At 42.2% G+C, this 19,139-nt stretch overlaps 1 protein-coding gene across 1 annotated transcript in view; it reads left to right on the top strand.

Annotated features, from left to right (window-relative positions):
* Positions 1 to 19,139, top strand: part of ADAMTS20 (ADAM metallopeptidase with thrombospondin type 1 motif 20) — a 411,884-nt gene that overhangs the window by 272,676 nt on the left and 120,069 nt on the right. Inside the window, exons 25-27 of the mRNA XM_075855030.1 lie at positions 4,347 to 4,511; positions 4,598 to 4,894; positions 8,485 to 8,646. Of these exons, the coding sequence (XP_075711145.1) occupies positions 4,347 to 4,511; positions 4,598 to 4,894; positions 8,485 to 8,646 (624 nt within the window). The remainder of the gene's footprint in view (positions 1 to 4,346; positions 4,512 to 4,597; positions 4,895 to 8,484; positions 8,647 to 19,139) is intronic.

Raw genomic sequence — 19,139 nt, forward strand, 5'->3', positions numbered from 1 at the left:
GGGATATATATGTTGTTGTTTTGTCTTTTCCATTGCTTTCTGTACAAATTGATTTAGCCAGTGTCATTGGGAGGGGTATGGCCTGCCTGAGTGGAGCCAACACTTCTTACCTAGTGTCAGCCTCCTAGAGGCCTATCGCCATGGTGTTGTGTTCCCCAATGAATACAACGATAAAAAGATTTTATGGGAAGTTCAAAAATTCTATTTTATAGCGGTTGAAGCTATTTTTGCTGATACAGAGCTTGAAATCACCTCAAAGACCTACATTTAAAACAAAACATTCAGGCTACCGTCATATGCCACTCAATAGTGCATGGGAGCTAACTGCATACTTTTATACATTGAACTCAATGACGAGGCATTGGAGCTCTGTATCAGAAAAACAGAGCTCAAAACACTTTAAGGTATATTAAAAAAATTAGCACAGAATTTTAGACCTGTAAAATACATGGTGATAAAAAACGGAGATTCACTGTAAATTAACTAAATTTATCACTTCTTTGCATGTATTAAATTGTATCGTTACATTTAAAGAGGCTCTGTCACCACATTATAAGTGCCCTATCTTGTACATAATGTAATCCGCGCTGTAATGTAGATTACAGCAGTCAGGGGCGTAGCTAAAGGCTCATGGGCCCCGATGCAAAAGTTCTTATTGGGGCATCCCCCCGCAAACTTCTCATGGCCAACGGTCCGCAGCTTTCAGCTGCATCGCTGGGTCTCCTAAGTGACCCACCAATGCAGCACTAGCAGCCAGGGGCGTCACTAAGGACTTAAAATGTCAGGGGAAATAGCCCCAATACATATGTTCCCCCCAAGAAAATGTGTGTGTGTATGTGTGTGTGTGTGTGTGTGTGTGTGTATAGGAGACAGCATATCTATAGCACTATGACCCTATAAACTATGGCTAGAATTAGATACAGTGGCTCAGCAGACAGAATCACAAATTATAGGATTAGATATAAGGCCCAGCAGACAGTATCACACATGATAGGATTAAATACAGTGGCCCAGCAGACAGTATCACACATGATAGGATTAGATACAGTGGCTCAGCAGACAGTATCACAAATGATTGGATTAGATATAGGGCCCAGCTCGCTGACATTGCGGCTCCAGCGCTGGACCCAGGAAATGTAAGAATAATAATTGTTTTGCTTTTTTATGTGTTACTAATTCTTTTTGTGTGTTTGTGTTCTTTTACAAGTTCGGTTGTTGGACTACTTCGGATTCGAGGACTACTTCAATGACAGCGTTTTTTTATTCTCAATAAAATGGTTAATGGTGGTTGTTATTTTATTTCAATAAAATATTTTTTCTATGTGCTTGTATTTTTTTAAACGTTATTCTTAACACCTTAGTAATGGCCGCTGGCTGATTGACAACCTCCATTACTAAGGCAGGGCTTAATGTTAGCAGGTGCAGAGGCTAACACTAACCCCCATTATTACCCCGGTACCCATCGCCACCAGGGGTACCGGGAAGAGCCGGGTGCGAAACAGTACCCAACCATCTGTAGTGACGGTCAGCCACCGGGGCGGCCGCAGGCTGGTAGTATTAGGCTGGGGAAGGCCAAAAACAGTGGCACTTCCCACCCTGGTAATGCTGCCTGCTGCTGTGTTGTATCTGGCTGGTTATGAAAATTGGGGGGGACCCACATCGTTCTTTTCAATTATTTTTTCTTTTAGTTTTTTTAAATGATGTAGGGTCCCCCACATTTTTCATAACCAGCCAGATACAATAAAGCAGCAGCAGGCAGCATTACCAGGATGGGAAGGGCTGCTGTTTCTGGGCGTTCCCATCCTGATAATACCAGCCTGCGGCCGCCCCATTGCCCAACCATCACTACAGATGGTCAAGTACTGGATCATACCCGGCTCTTCCCAGCAACCCTGGTGGCGGTGGGTACCGGGGTAATAATGGGGGTTAGTATTCTCCTCTGCACCGGCTAACACTAAGCCCGCCTTAGCAATGGACACTGTCAATCTGCCGGCGGCCATTATTAAGGCGGTAGTAATATAGTTTAAAAAAAACACAAAGACATAGAAAAAATATTTTATTGAAATAAAAAAAAAAACACACAACCCTCATTAACCATTTTATTGATAATAAAAAATGCCGTCATCGAAGTAGTCCTGGAATCCAACGTAGTCCACCGACCGAAACTGTAAGAAAACACAAAAAAAACTATTTACATCTGTTAGGCTTAGATACAGGGCCCATGTGTGATACTGTCTGTGGGACCCTGTATCTAAGCCTACCACAAGGTAGGCTTAGATACAGGGTACAGCAGACAGTAATCTTATACAGTATAAGATTACTGTGTGCTCGTGCCCTGTATCTAAACCTCCCGTTGGTAGGCTTAAATACAGGGCCCATCAGACAGGATCACACATGGGCCCTGTATCTAAGCCTACCATGTGTTTGGCTTAGATACAGGGCCCAGCAGACAGCATCACACAATCTGTGATCCTGTCTCATGGGCCCTCTAAGACTTCTACATTGTAGGCTTAAAGGGGTTGTCCAGTCCCTAAACATTGATGGCCTATCCTCAGGATAGGCCATCAATAGCTGATGGGTCGGGGTCCATCTCCCGGGACCCGCCAATCAGCTGTTTTGAAGGGGCCGCAGCACTCATACGAGAGCTGCTTCCCCTTCATTTCCCTTACTCGCTCACACTGTGAATCGCCGACACGGATTCACAGTGTGAGAAAGTGACCGGAATGAAGTGACCGTAATGAAGGGGAAACAGCTCTCGTACGAGTGCTGCAGCTTCTTCAAAACAGCTGATTGGAGTCGGACCCCGCCAATCAGCTTCAGCAGACAGGGATATTAATTTTACCCTCCTCTTCAGCCCCGGCGGAAGTTCTGTCCTGACTCTATCCAGGATCACGATGTTGTGCGCGGCGCATAGCGGTGTGACGTCATGCGCTGCACACAGCGCTGTGATGTCAGGACCTCTGCTGCGCTCCGAAACCAGGAAGGTAAGTACTGTCAGTTACTATAGTAACAGGGGCCCCCGGCCCGAGTTACTATAGTAACTCTTTATTGATGCTGCGACCCCTATAGCTACGCCACTGACAGCAGTGTTTTTTATTTAGAAAAACAATCATTTTTGACGGAGTTATGACCTATATTAGCTTTATGCCAATGAGTTTCTTAATGAACAACTGGGCGTGTTTTACTTTTTGGCCAAGTGGGTGTTGTACAGAGGAGTGTATGACGCTGACCAATTAGCGTCATACACTTCTCCCCATTCATTTATACAGCGCATAGCGATATAGCTATATTGCTATGTGCAGCCACATAAACACACTATAACGTTACTGCAGTGTCCTGACAATGAATATACATTACTTCCAGCCAGGACATGATGTTTATTCAGAATTTTGACACTTCGCTAACACAATCCCGACACGACACTACAGCACAGCAAGCGTAATCTAATTTGAAATGACAGTTTACAGCGTAATCTCGCGAGATTATGCTTCCTGTGCTGTAGTGTCGGGATTGTGTTAGAGAAGTGTTAGAATTCTGAATACACATCATGTCCTGGCTGGAGGTAATGTATATTCATTGTCAGGACATTGCAGTAACGTTATAGTGTGTTTATGTGGCTGCCCATAGCGATATATGAATGGGGATAAGTGTATGACGCTGATTGGTCACTGATTGGTCAACGTCATACACTCCTCTGTACAACGCCCACTTGGCCAAAAAGTAAAACACGCCCAGTTGTTCATTAAGAAACTCATTAGCATAAAGATAGTATAGGTCATAACTCCGTAAAAAATGATCGTTTTTCTAAATAAAAAAACACTGCTGTAATCTACATTACAGTGCCTATCACATCATGTACAATATAGGCCACTTATAATGTGGTGACAGAGCCTTTTTAAGCAGAAATCATATTGGATGTAATGATCCTGCTTCTCAGAGATCTCTGTACCTCATTTATCAAAAGGTCATAACAGAAAAAATTTCCCTGTTGACCACAGCAAAGAAATCTCTGTGCAGCTTTCTCTGTTCCAGAGCTGTAAAAGCTGCACTGTGATTAGTTGCTATGGGTAACCAGGATAGTTTTTCTGTTAGGCAGTTTTGAGAAATAAGGCCTATTGGGGGAAATTCACTAAGACTGGCGCACCATAGAAGAGGTGTGCCATTCCTCCAGTGCAACGTGTCCCAGATACATCCATCGGTAGGGTCTACCATGAAACTGCATTTAATATGTTAATTTCCACTTCTAATTTTTTATTGTCATTAAAAAAAATTATATACATGCATTTATTGTTTTTAAGACTAGTTTATCTAACTGATGATCATAAAATATTTTGTAACATTTTCAGTGTTCCGCTTCGTGTGGAAGAGGTAATCGTGCTCGCTATGTGAGCTGTAGAGATATGCTTGGTGGTGTGGCTGATGAGACCTTTTGTACCCATTTACCACGTCCACCTGAGGTTTCCAGTTGTTTTACATCCTGTGGAGAATGGAAGTCTGGAGATTGGTCCCCCGTAAGCAAATATAATGGTATAATTTTTCTTTTTTAAATTTTCCTTTACATTTTTCAGTTACATCTGTATAATTCTCTTGTGTCCAGTGCCCAGTGACTTGTGGAAAAGGAACTGTTATAAGACAAGTTGTTTGCACCAGTTACCATGGAAGAATTGATAATGAAAACTGTGATCCTGATACCAAACCTATAAAAGAGCAAGAGTGTAATATTGCACTATGCCAAACATTCAGCCAGTTTCCTGGTAATCATGAACATCCACTGAGATTTCCTTATCCTGAGAGCCCCCATAGATTTAGGGAGCATGATATAAGCAGCAAAGACAACCAGCGAAACAAGCCTACTAGTCACGAAAACCAATGGAGGACTGGACCATGGGGCGCAGTAAGAAATATTTTCCTTTGTAAAACACTTTTTGATGTATGCCTAGCTTACATTATATACAAGTTTTTATGCATATGTAAGTACAGCCACCAATGCAGCAATTTCCTGCAGGTTATGTCAAAATTTAATTATTTCCAGAGACAATGACAACACTGGTGTTTTTAATTATTCATGTATATGTATATATATATATATATATATATATATATATATATATATATATATATATATATATATATATATATATATAAATATATACACTACCATTCAAAAGTTTAGGGTCACTTAGAAATTTCCTTACTTTTGAAAGAAAAGCACAGTTTTTTTCAATGAAGAGAACATTAAATTAATCAGAAATACACTCTATACATTGTTAATGTGCTAAATGACTATTCTAGCTGCAAACGGCTGGTTTTTAATGCAATATCTACATAGGTGTATAGAGGCCCATTTCCAGCAACCATCACTCCAGTGTTCTAATGGTACATTGTGTTTGCTAACTGTGTTAGAAGGCTAATGGATGATTTAGAAAACACTTGAAAACCCTTGTGCAATTATGTTAGCACCGCTGTAAACAGTTTTGCTGTTTAGAGGAGTTATAAAACTGACCTTCCTTTGAGCTAGTTGAGAATCTGGAGCATTACATTTGTGGGTTCGATTAAACTCTCCAAATGGCTAGAAAAAGAGAGCTTTCATGTGAAACTCGGCAGTCTATTCCATGCGAGAAATTGCCAAGAAACTGAAGATTTCCTACAATGGTGTGTACTACTCCCTTCAGAGGACAGCACAAACAGGCTCTAACCAGAGTAGAAAGAGAAGTGGGAGGCCCCGCTGCACAACTGAGCAACAAGACAAGTACATTAGAGTCTCTAGTTTGAGAAATAGACGCCTCACAGGTCCTCAACTGGCAGCTTCATTAAATAGTACCCGCGAAACGCCAGTGTCAACGTCTACAGTGAAGAGGCGACTCCGGGATGATGGCCTTCAGGGCAGAGTGGCAAAGAAAAAGCCATATCTGAGACTGGCTAATAAAAGGAAAAGATTAATATGGGCAAAAGCACACAGACATTGGACAGAGGAAGATTGGAAAAAGTGTTATGGACAGACGAATCGAAGTTTGAGGTGTTTGGATCACACAGAAGAACATTTGTGAGATGCAGAACAACTGAAAAGATGCTGGAAGAGTGCCTGACGCCATCTGTCAAGCATTGTGGAGGTAATGTGATGGTCTGGGGTTGCTTTGGTGCTGGTAAAGTGGGAGATTTGTACAAGGTAAAAGGGATTTTGAATAAGGAAGGCTATTACTGCATTTTGCAACGCCATGCCATACCCTGTGGACAGCGCTTGATTGGAGCCAATTTCATCCTACAACAGGACAATGACCCAAAGCACACCTCCAAATTATGCAAGAACTATTTAGGGAAGAAGCAGGCAGCTGGTATTCTATCTGTAATGGAGTGGCCAGCGCAGTCACCAGATCTCAACCCCATAGAGCTGTTGTGGGAGCAGCTTGACCGTATGGTACGCAAGAAGTGCCCATCAAGCCATTCCAACTTGTGGGAGGGCCTTCTGGAAGCATGGGGTGAAATTTCTCCCGATTACCTCAGCAAATTAACAGCTAGAATCCCAAAGGTCTGCAATGCTGTAATAGCTGCAAATGGAGCATTCTTTGACGAAAGCAAAGTTTGAAGGAGAAAATTATTATTTCAAATAAAAATCATTATTTCTAACCTTGTCAATGTCTTGACTATATTTTCTAGTCATTTTGCAACTCATTTGATAAATACAATTGTGAGTTTTCATGGAAAACACAAAATTGTCTCGGTGACCCCAAACTTTTGAACGGTAGTGTGTGTGTGTGTGTATATATATATATATATATATATATATATATATATATATATATATATATATATATAAACAAAATTGCCTTTTCTCTACATTGAACATAATTGCCACTTTTACATTTGTCTGAAGATGTGAGTTTTTAAGGTTACTTTGGAAAGCATGAAGAGTAGGAGAGAGTCTGATATGTTGGTGTAGTGAATTCCATAGAAGGTAGATACTTGTTATACGTACCTGAGGTGAGAATGAGCAGTGCAGACATTTTGAGAGGAGAGAAGGAGGTTTTGTGCAAACCGGAGGTTACATGTCAGCTGTTATCTGAAGATGAGGGTAGAGATGTATGGAGGGGTCCGGTTGTGAAGCACTTTGTATGCCACTGTGAATTTCACAAAGTATTTGCTGGATGATGAGTAACCAGGAAAGAGATTGGCAGAGAGGAGAGGAAAAGAGGGGAGATGGATTAATCGTTTTATGAACAGTGGACACGTGTTGTATGATTTACTGTAATTGGTGGTTCTGATATGGGAATGGACTGGTATGACAGAAAGATTATTAATTCTGCTTTGTCCATGTTGAGTTTTATTGTGTGGGAGGAGAAAAAGGAGGAACCAGAATCAGAGAGGTAGATTTAAGCATTATCAGGATATTAAAGAGGTATTGCCAACTCAGACATTTATGACATATCCACAGAATATGCCATAAATGTCTGATAGATGTGTCACTGTTCTATGGGACTTAAGTAAGCAGTTAAACATGTATGCTCAGCTTTTTCCGTAACTCCCATCAAAGTGAACGGAGAGAGCAACCCACCTCCTCTGAATTTATTCTCAGCCTAAGGGCTTATTCAGGCGAACGTGATATACGTCCGTGCAACACGCGTGATTTTCACATGTCTCGCAAGGACCTATATTAGTCTATGGGGCCGTGCAGACAGTCCGTGGTTGTCCGCTGCGTAAAACTCACGACATGTCCTATATTTGTGCGTTTTTCGCGCATCACGCACCCATTGAAGTCAATGGGTGCGTGAAAATCACGCGCACCACACGGAAGCACTTCCGTGGGACGCACGTGATTCGCGCAATAGCAGTGAAAAGTATGAATGAAAACAGAAAAGCACCACGTGCTTTTCTGTTTACTAACATCCAAACAGAGTGTCATCATGATGGCGCCTGCGCGAAAAGCACGCAGCCGCGCATCATATGGTGATGACACACGGAGCTGTTAAGTGCCTTTTGCGCACGCAAAACGCAGCGTTCTTTGCGTGCGCAAAACGCACACGCTTGTGTGAATCCGGCCTTAATGCGGTAGTCAGGGGTCACCTCACCAGGTGCGACAGGGTCAGGGGACTGCTGTTCTTGACATAGGGATATGCCATTAATGTCTAAGTTTGAAATACCCCTATAATATCAGGTGTTCATGAGCTTTCCTAAACCAAATGTGTAGGTAGAAAAGGGATCCAGAGACAAAGCCTTGAAAGACAAATTATATTAGTAAATTACATTTATACCTCCAACAAAACTTTTTGCCCACAGTTTTACAATTAATAACAATGGTCATATGTATCATGTATATTATTATTTGATATTCTTGCTCATCCTAAAAAAGGGAAAGAGTATCATGAGCCACATGAGGCATGCAATCTCACATATGTTTGGTTACCAATAGCATAGAGGGTACATATGTTGTTTTCATGCAGTTTAATTGTATATTTTATTTTGCCTTACATTTACTATCATTTTAACTAGTGCTCAAGCACATGTACAGGTGGTTTTGAACGTCGAGTTGTAGTATGTCAAGACAGAGAAGGAAGGATTAGTCATTTTTGTGATGAGGCAACAAAACCTGTTGATTCAAGACACTGTGATTCTGGGCCTTGTCCTCGGTGGAATTTTGGAAGCTGGGGTGAGGTAGGAAAAAAACTTAAGTTTTGCTTTGTTTTCTTACCTATGCCTAATGATAAACCCAGAGAGAAATAATTCCCATGGGACTCACCACTTAGAAGAGTCTCTTCAGGTCACTGGGTGTGAAGTAAAATATATTCTATGGCCATTTTGCGTGTTCCTACGCTTTGACAAGGCCCTAGCGTTTTCTAAAACATTAGCCGCCTTATATACAAAACATAACAACTTTAATGATACAAATAACAAAGAATACATTATTAAAAACACATTCATTGAAAGGGTACAAAGGCCACACAATAATGTGAAAAGATATTTGTAATTCTATGTGGATTATACGCTCTCCTAACAAATACTAAAATTGAACTAAGATCGTTGTGGCCATTCAGACCTCCGTTCTGTAGGTCAACTCCACTGCCTTCTGGAGTAATAAGTTATGTCTATCTTCTCCTGAAAGGGGCTGTTTTACACAAATCACACTTGAAAATTGTACACAACTTGGATTATTATTGTGTCATCTTGCATATGTTGGTTTAAACAGGGAGATCCCTTATCTGTGCTCAATGATCGAACTTGCACACCAAATCTCTTGTACAACGGGCAAATGTTCTTCCTGATGTAGAAGAGACTGCACAGACAGGTCACCACATACACAACAAATTGGGCCTTACAAGTTAGAAGACCATTCACCACTATCGCACAGCCCCCTAAATTAAGGTACTGTACGTACATCTGTATTTGCCTCTTTACGTAAAATCACTTACCCCATACTGTTTGGGTGCCAGCGTTGTAAAATTCCCTTTTATTAAAGTATCTCCCAAATAAAAGAAATGATAGGGTTCCTCATTGCCACTTCCACTAGCAATGGATCAGTTTAAAAAATATGCCAATTCCTTCTTATTATCGCTGATCATATCACGTCACTCATGGGCAGGGGCATAGCTAAAGGCTCATGGGCCCGAGTGCAAGAATTCAGCTTGGGTACCCCTCCCCAAAACCACCATCATCAGACCCCTACGTGCACCTATGCCCAGATGCCTTGCCCAACAGCCTCCATAGTATAATGCCCCCACACAGTATAATGCTCCCATAGCTGCCCCCACACAGTATAATGCCCCATAACGTATAATGCCCCCCCATAACAGCCCATACTGTATAATGCTCCCCATATCAGCCCACACAGTATAATGCCCCACATAGCTGCCCCCATACATTATAGTGCCCCCCATATCAGCCCCATACAGTATAATGCCCCCATATCAGCTCCCCATACAGTAAAATGTCCCCCGTATCAGCTCCCCATACAGTATAATGCCCCCATATGAGCTTCCCATACAGTATAATACCCCCCATATGAGCTCCCCATACAGTATAATGACCCCCACATGTGCTCCCTATACAGTGTAATGCCCCCATATCTGCTCCCCATACAGTAAAATGCCCTCCATATGAGCTCCCCATTCAGTATAATGCCCCCCATATGATCTTCCCATACAGTATAATGCCCCCATATGAGCTTCCCATACAATATAATGCCCCACATATGAGCTCCCCATACAGTAAAAGGCCCTCCATATGAGCTCCCCATACAGTATAATGCCCCCCATATGCGCTTCCCATACAGTATAATGCCCCTCATATGAGCTCCCCATACAGTATAATGCCCCCATATGAGCTCCCCATACAGTATAATGCCCCCATATGAGCTACCCATACAGTATAATGCCCCCCATATCAGCCCCCATGCAGTATAATGCCCCCCCATCTTATCAGCCCCAATGCCATATTAGCCCCCATGCAGTATAATGCCCCCGCCACAATATCAGCCCCCCATGCAGTATAATGCCCCCCCCCCCCCGCAATATCAGCCCCCCATACAGTATAATGCCCCATATGTGTATAATAGAAAAATAGCATAATTACTTACCTATCCACGTTCCCATGCCGGGTGGAGGATCCTTCGCCTCCTCCGGTGTGTGCTATGAGTGACTCGGCGTAGACAGGCGCGAAGATATTGCTACATCCCACCAGCCTGCATCGAGCCGCTCAGGGCACAGTGAATGCTGGATCAAGGAGACGTCTTCTCCTTGCTCCAGCATTGAATGGAACCGGGACCTCGGTGAGTGACTCGCGACCCCCCGGAGGTCTTCACACGAATCCCCAGGGGGACGCGACCCACAGTGTGTAAGGTATTGTGTTGTATTGAGCAGTTTGGGGTGGAGAAAGGAGGCGGGGCTGTAATTTAAAGGGCCCCCAGTCTCCACCGCAAACAGCACAATACAACACAATACATTACAAGCCAACACAATACAATACAACACAACACAACACAATACAATACAGACTCTGCAGCTCACCTGGAGTCCCCCACACCGGCTCTTCCACTGCACTGACTGGAAGACGTGTCACGTGACAACACGGTCACATGGTACACTAAGTGTACCATGTGACCGTAACCAGGAAGTGCCGGCTTCACGGCACAGAAAATTAATTTAACAAGCATGCTGTATGGCAACGGGGGCCCGTGGGCCCCCCAGACTTAGGGGCCCGGTCGCAATTGTGACCGCTTCGACCCTTATAGCTACGCCACTGCTCATGGGAATATATTGGAATAAGAAAAAAATGTGCTATGATTCTGTGCAGCTGCTATGTTCATTAATGCTTTGACAATAAAAATTGTCAGATACCCCATTGTCCTCAATCTTATATTTAGTTCTAGTGCCTGTTTTTGATAGACTATTGATCCTCCTCAATCTTAGAAACTGACTATATTGGAGTGATCTTTTAAAATGAAAGTGAATGATAACTATCATACCTTAACAATGCATTAGTTGCTGTAGGTTTGCATTATCCTCTACTTTGTAGTTGACCGTCCACAATGGTAACTAGTACACACAAAAATAAAATTTCATGACTACCAAATTTACTAGTGAATTTCATATTAATATGATTGTCATTTAGATAGTTCACAATTTTAGAAAAATCCTCAGATGTCCCTGACCAAACAATGAATACATCTGTATATTGTAAGTAGAGCTGTAGGTGGTTAACATGGTTAAAGATATTATAAATAGTGACATCCTCAAAATCAGCTATAAAAATATTTTCGACTGTGGGGAACGCAGTGGTACCCATCACAGTCTATGCTTTTTGGTGATATTGATCTAATGTTAAATTGGAAAGAGGCATGATTAAACACAAAATATAGAGACTCAAATAAACCCAGAAGTATGTTTTACAGATTTCCACAACTCTTTGTAATATGTTCTGCGGGAGTAAGCATTTTTTGGATTTTCTCATTCAAGCTTGCAAAAATTCAGTCATATTAGAACACATTACAACAATCCAGTATAGGAATAAAGTGGCACTCCCCCAAGTAGTTAATTGCTTAAATCTTGTATTTTTATTCAAGGGTGCAATATTTTCAACTTGTAAAATAAGTATCAACATAAATGTAAACCACAGAAATTAAAGATCAGACATTTCAGTGCATCCTGGACCTTTATCAATAATAATCTAAAATGCTAAATAAGGCTTTGTTCACATCTGGGTCAGGGTCCCATTCCGTCGGAGCCTTCCGTCGGAACGGAACCCTGACTGACACAAACTGAGACAAATGGAAACCATTGGGACCGGATCCGTCACCATTGAAATCAATGGTGATGGAAACAGAAACGTATGGTTTCCGTTTGTGTCTGTCAGGGCTCCGTTCCGACGGAAAGCTCAGATGGAACGTCGGAACGGAGCCCTAGCGCAGATGTGAACAAAGCCTAAACTATATATTAGTAATGCTAGTGAAAATATTGAAAAATTGTATACATTGAAAAATTGAGCACATAACAAAAATAAACATTTAAACCCGTGGCTAGATTATAACGTAACATCTTAGCTGTCTACTAGAAGTAGCAACTGTTGCAATGTGAAGCATATATTAAATTGTGAGGCATATGTTAAGACACATGTAAAAGAGAGCACTGGTAATGATGCATATGTTAGGACACATATAAAGGAGAGCACTGGTAATAATAACCTGTGACCCCAGATTCTGCAGAGAATAATGTGCTGTTCTGTAACATCAATAATCAGAGTTCCAAAATGCAGTACTAGCGGAAAATCGCTCAAAGAGATCAAAGTTCTAAATAGTCATAATTTAGTGGCATGGAGAACGTGGGATCGTGTTGGCGTGCTTAAAGGGGTAATCCCACCACAACAATTTAGCACCTTCTTGATTGGTAGGTGTCCCAGCTTTTGGACCCCCAGCGATCAAACGTGAAGGCATAACCCTTTTAATTACTGTCTGTGCCTGTGCCGAGAGGCCACACTGAGTTGGAGAGGTAGTGTGAGCGTCATGACCTTACTGCGGAGCTATGTCTTAGACTTTGGTTGCCTTAGGATCTTGACGGCATGGATACAGTCAATAGTAAGTAATTTAACTATGCTTGAAAAATATAGCCGCTTGAATAGTAATGTTTCTAAAGCGCTCTGTGGCCGGATTTTATCATTGACAGGTCAGAGATATGTGATATTTTGAAGCTATGTCATAAGTATATTCACGAATGACAATAAATGGATATGTTACTATATTATGGAGATTATTTTTACCATGATCTCGTGTGTGTGTGTGTGTAGCTGTAATTGTAAATAGTTCAGCCTGTCGGGAATAGAAAAAAACAACATAATTCACTTAATACACGAGAACTAAGATATTTTAAAGATTTATATGTAAGTCACATTCCCTGTTTAGACCATGGGGAGATATAGACTGGTACTATACCGTTTCGACCAAGCAGGACATACTGTATCACAGTTGATTTTCCAGGATCTTGAGCATGTTCAACAACCCAGGAGAGGCGGTAATAGGGTTCTTCTACTGAAAAAAGAGAGAATCCTCCTTGATTCATATGTTACAGTCTCTAGCTCCCCACGGTCTAAACAGAGAATGTGATTTTCATATCAATCTTTAAAATATCTTGGTTCTCTTCTATTAAATTAATGATGTTGTTTTTTCTATTCTAGACGTGCTGATTGATTTACAATTATGGCTACACACAGCTGTATATTAGTAATGCTAATATTGAAAAATTGTATGCATTGAAAAATTGAGCACGTAACATAAATAAATATTTAAACCCATAGCTAGATTATAAGGTAACATCATGACGCTCGCGCTACATCTCCAACTCATTACGGCCTCTCGACACAGGCGCAGATAGCACTTAAGAATGCCAACACGGTCCCACGTACTCCCTATAGCTATGATCTGTTTGAGCGATTTTCCACTAGTACCGCATTTTGGAACCCTGATTGTTGATGTTACAGAACAGAACATTATTCTCTGCAGAATCTGGGGTTACAGGTTATTACCAGTGCTCTCCTTTATATGTGTCCTAACATATGCCTCATTACCAGTGCTCTCATTTACATGTGTCTTAACATATGCTTTACAATTTCATATATGCTTCACATTGCAACAGTTGCTACTTCTGGTGGACAGCTAAGATGTTACTTTATAATCTAGCTATGGGTTTAAAGTGTACCTGTAAAGATAAAAAACTTTTCTATATGTTTTACTTTTAACATAATAAAAATTTTTCAATATATTATATTTACCTTACTGCAAGTGTTAGCCTGCTATGCTGTAGTCTTCTCCCCTTTTTTGCTTCTCCTCCGTCTCTTCTACTTAGGCAGTCCCCGCTCGTTGTCAGTTGGAATCCGTAGCCAGCAACATCAGATGCTTGCTACGGATTCTATGTAGAACAGAGGCTGAGGGGGCGGCACCACGTTGACGTGCGCGCTCCCGAGCCTCCTCACTCTAGGCCCTATTCACAGCACTGCTCCCGACATCACTGTTCATATATGGATAGTGGTGTCCGAAGCAGAGCTGAAGTCTCGGGCAGAGTGCTAGTAGAGGCTTTGCTCCTGTACATTGGCTCTGTGGAAGCCTCTAACATCACTGTCCATATATAGACAGTGATGTCAGGGGCAGCCCCAGAGCTGGAGTCCCGAAACAGAGCCGCTTCAAGCGCTCTGCCTGGGACTCCTTCTCTCCTCCTGACATCACTGTCAATATATGGACAGTGATGTCAGGGGCAACCCCAGAGCCGGAGTACCGGGCCCTGACTGGAACTCCTGCTCTGCTCCTAACATCACTGTCCATATATGACTCGCTTATAGTGCTCGCTTCAAGTGCTCTCCCTGGGACTCTCTTCAAGTGCTCTGCCTGGGACTCCTTCTCTCCTCCTGACATAACTGTCCATATATGGACAGTGATGTTAGGGGCAACCCCAGAGCCGGAATAGAACCTATACTAGCACTCTGCTCTGGGACTCCGGCTCTGGGGAAACTCCTGACATCACTGTCCATATATGGACAGTGATGTCAGGAGCAGAGCAGGAGTCCCAGGCGGGTTGCCCGGTTGCCAGGCGAGTCTCGGGGTTGCCCATGACATCACTGTCCATATATGTACAGTGATGTCAAGAGGAGAGAAGGAGTCGCAGGAATAGGGCTAGAAGCGACTCTGTTTTGGAACTCTGGCTCTGGGGAAGACCCTGACATCATTGTCCATATATGGATAGTGACGCCAGAAGCTTTCCCAGGGCCGGAGTCCTGGGGCAGAGTCTCTACTAGCGCACCTCTTGGGGATTCCAACTCTGAGGAAGCCCCTGACTTCACTGTGCTTATATGGACATTGATGTCCTGAGCTCCCAGAGGTATACGTTTAATGTATACCTGTGACGGATGCCATACAGTGGCATCCATCACCCATAGCCTCTCATGTTAAAAAAACGTATACCGTGTGGTATACGTTTCTTGATGGGATCCCTCAGGATGGATTAGCGTAGTCTGTTCCATTCTTTTTTTATTTCAGTTTTTTTACAGGTTAGGTTGTTGGACTACTTCAGATTCGAGAACTCCTTCGATGACGCCTTTTTTTTTTATTTTTTATAAAATGGTTAACGAGGGTTGAGTGGGGGGTGTTTCATTTCAATAAAATACTTTTTCTATGTGTCTGTATTTTTTGTAACATTTTATTACCACTGCCTTAGCAATGGCCGCAGTCTGATTGACAGCGTCCATTACTAAGGCGGGGCTTAGTGTTAGCTGGTGAAAATGCTAACACTAACCCCCTATTATTACCCCGTTACCTACCGCCACCAGGGGTACCGGGAAGAGTCGCGTATAATCCAGTACCCGTCCGTCTGAAGTGATGGTCGGGCACTGGGGTGGCCACAGGCCGGTATTATTAGGCTGGGAAGGTCCAAACACCGTGGTCCTTCCCATCCTGTTAATGCTAGGCTACTGCTGCTATGTTGTATCTAGCTGGTTATGAAAATGGAGGGATCCCACATCGTTTGTTTTTTTCAGTAATTTATTTTTATTTATTTGTTAAAACGACGTGGGGTCCCCCATATTTTTCATAACCAGTCAGATACAATGTAGCTGCAGCAGGCTAGCATTACAGTTTTTGGGCTTTCCCAGCCTAATAATACCAGCCTGCGGCTGCCCCAGTGTCCGACAATCACTACAGATGGTCGGGTACTGGATCGTAGCTGGCTCTTCCTGTTACCCCTGGTGGTGGTAGGTACGTGGTTAATAATGGAGGGGTTAGTGTTAGCCTTTCCACCGGCTAACACTAGGCCCCCCTTAGTAATGGACACTGTCAACCAGACTGCAGCCATTACTAAGGCAGTAGTAATAATGTTTTTAAAAAAACACAGACACACAGAAAAAATATTTTATTGAAATAAACCGCCCCACACACAACCCTCGTTAACCATTTTATTAAAAATAAAAAAACAACGCTTTCATCGAAGTAGTTCTCGTATCTGAAGTAGTCCAACAACTGAACCTGTAAAAAAAATCAAACCCAAAAAAAAAAAATATTAGTAACACATAAAAAACTTCTAACACTCTAGCAACGCCCGTGGTTTGTATGTGTGTGTGTGTGTGTGTATATATATATATATATATATATATATATATATATATGTTGTACGGGTGTGTATATATATATATATATATTCAAACATATACATACACGTGTGCGTGTACATATTCATGTACGTGTGTGTGTGTGTGTGTGTGTGTGTGTGTGTGTATATATATATATATATCCCCTTCCCGAGATCCGCCATATATATGGGGGGGGGATGGGGTAACATGGAGCAGGCTCACAGGCATGAACCCGCTCCATAGAACAAGCGTATCGACTGGGTGTTACGGCCGTCACTTCAGCGCGATCCCGCTCGTTTAACTTGTTAAATGCCGGGGTTAATAGCGACCGCGGCATTTAAATAACTATAAACAGGGGAGTGGCCCACTGTAGCTTTCCAATGGCCCCCCCCCACGACATGATTTCGGGGTGCCGTTGGTTAGCATGGCAGCCTGGGGGCCTGATGAAGGCCCCCAAGTCCGCCATCTTTGTACTGTTAGAAGCCCTGCCAGAGACTTTCATGTTTTACTAAAAGTAGTAAACCTTGAAAAATTGTTATAAATCTGGTATCGCTGTAATCGCCTTGACCCGCAGAATCAAGCTAATGCACCCTTTTTACTGCACAGTGAACGCCATAAAAACAAAACCACCCAAAAGATTAAGGAATCGCTGTATTTTTCCTATTTTCACACACAAATATTTTTATTCCAGTTTCCCACTACATTATATGGTACAACAGCACTTGTCTTCACCCTTGCCTTGCAGAGGCTGTCTGTATAGATAATAAATGCTGGGTTGGGAGTGCAGCAGGAGATTTTGTGACCTGAATAGCTTAGCTGATTTGCTCGTGCACGAGTTAAAAGCAAAGCATGCTGGGATATAAGGGCACAAACTCTGGCTTAATTTCCCTTAGCTGATGTCACAATAAGGAAGTGCAAGCGCTTTTCAATATGCAGGAAGATAAGATTTTACATTTACTCTCTGACAAGCATAACAGCTGGATCTTGGGCTAGGTAGTTGCTATCTGCTTAATATAGGTATCATTGGAATTGTAGTGAAAGGCTCTATTGAGCTGTGCAAAAATAATTTTTAGGCCATATAATTGGAGGTACGCTTTAAATTTTTATTTTTGTTTTGTGCTAAATTTTTCAATGCATAACATTTTTCAATATTTTCACTAGCATTACTAATATACAGCTTTTCAGATTATCATTGACAAAGGTCCGGGATGGGCCTCCGTCGCAGATCCGGCAGGGATTACCGGAGACAATAGCGCAGCATGCTGCGCTATTGTGTCCGGTAAAATCATGTACACCCTGACAGAGCAGAATAACAGAATGATGCAACGCAGAGGTGAACCCACCCTGATCTTTAATTTCTGTGGTTAAGGGCTTATTTAGACTAACGTGTAATACGTCCATGTAACGCACGTGATTTTCACGCGCCTCGCACGGACCTATGTTAGTATATGGGGCCGTGCAGACTGTCCGTGAGTTTCACGCAGCGTGTGTCCGCTGCGTAAAACTTACGACATGTCCTATATTTGTGCGTTGCTCGCACATCACGCACCCATTGGAGTCAATGGGTGCGTAAAAGTCACGCGCAGCACACGGAAGCACTACCGTGTGATGTGCGTGATTCGCGCAACAGCAGTAAAAAGCATGAATGAAAACAGAAAAGCACCATGTGCTTTTCTGTTTACATACATACAAACAGAGTGTCATAATGATGGCGGCTGCGCGAAAATCACGCAGCCACGCATCATATGGTGATGACACACGGAGCTAAGTACCTTTTGCGCGTGCAAAACGCAGCGTTTTTTGCGCACGCAAAACGCACACGCTCGTGTAAATCCGGCCTTACATTTATGTTAATACTTGTATTACAAGTTGAAAATATTGTACCATTGATTAAAAATACAAGTTTTAAAGAGGCTCTGTCACCACATTATAAGTGCCCTATCTTGTACATAATGTGATCGCGCTGTAATGTAGATTACAGCAGTAGTTTTTAATTAGAAATACTATCTATTTTCACCAAGTTATGACCTATTTTAGCTTTATGCTAATGACTTTCTTAAGACAACTGGACGTGTTTTTACTTTAGACCAAGTGAGCGTTGTGGAGAGAAGTGTATGACGCTGACCAATCAGCGTCATACACTTCTCCCCATTCATTTACTCTGCATATAGTGATCCTGCGTTGTTCACTATGTGCAGTCACATACACACATATTAACGTTACTGAAGTGTCTTGACAGTAAATAGACATCGTGTCCAACCAGGACGGGATGTCTATTCACAATCCCGACACTTCGAGTACGTTTGTGTGTGATTTATTAAAATGTATTCACAATTATTCACAGTATTATATTTGATGAAGTGTTTCGTTCAATAGAGTCGAAAGTTTATTACAGCCTGAAAGAACGATTAAAAGTATTGATTCCTTAATATTAAAACTGGCTCTTATGCCCAATAGTACCTAAATACAGCCAAAAGCAAGCGGTCAGAGAGCTGAGAAGCGTCAGCAGGTGATAGAACGTACATCCACGCACAGATCGCTAACTCTCC

The sequence above is a fragment of the Rhinoderma darwinii genome, chromosome 3 (assembly GCF_050947455.1).
Source record: "Rhinoderma darwinii isolate aRhiDar2 chromosome 3, aRhiDar2.hap1, whole genome shotgun sequence".
In the NCBI taxonomy this organism is placed as follows: Eukaryota; Metazoa; Chordata; class Amphibia; order Anura; family Rhinodermatidae; genus Rhinoderma; species Rhinoderma darwinii.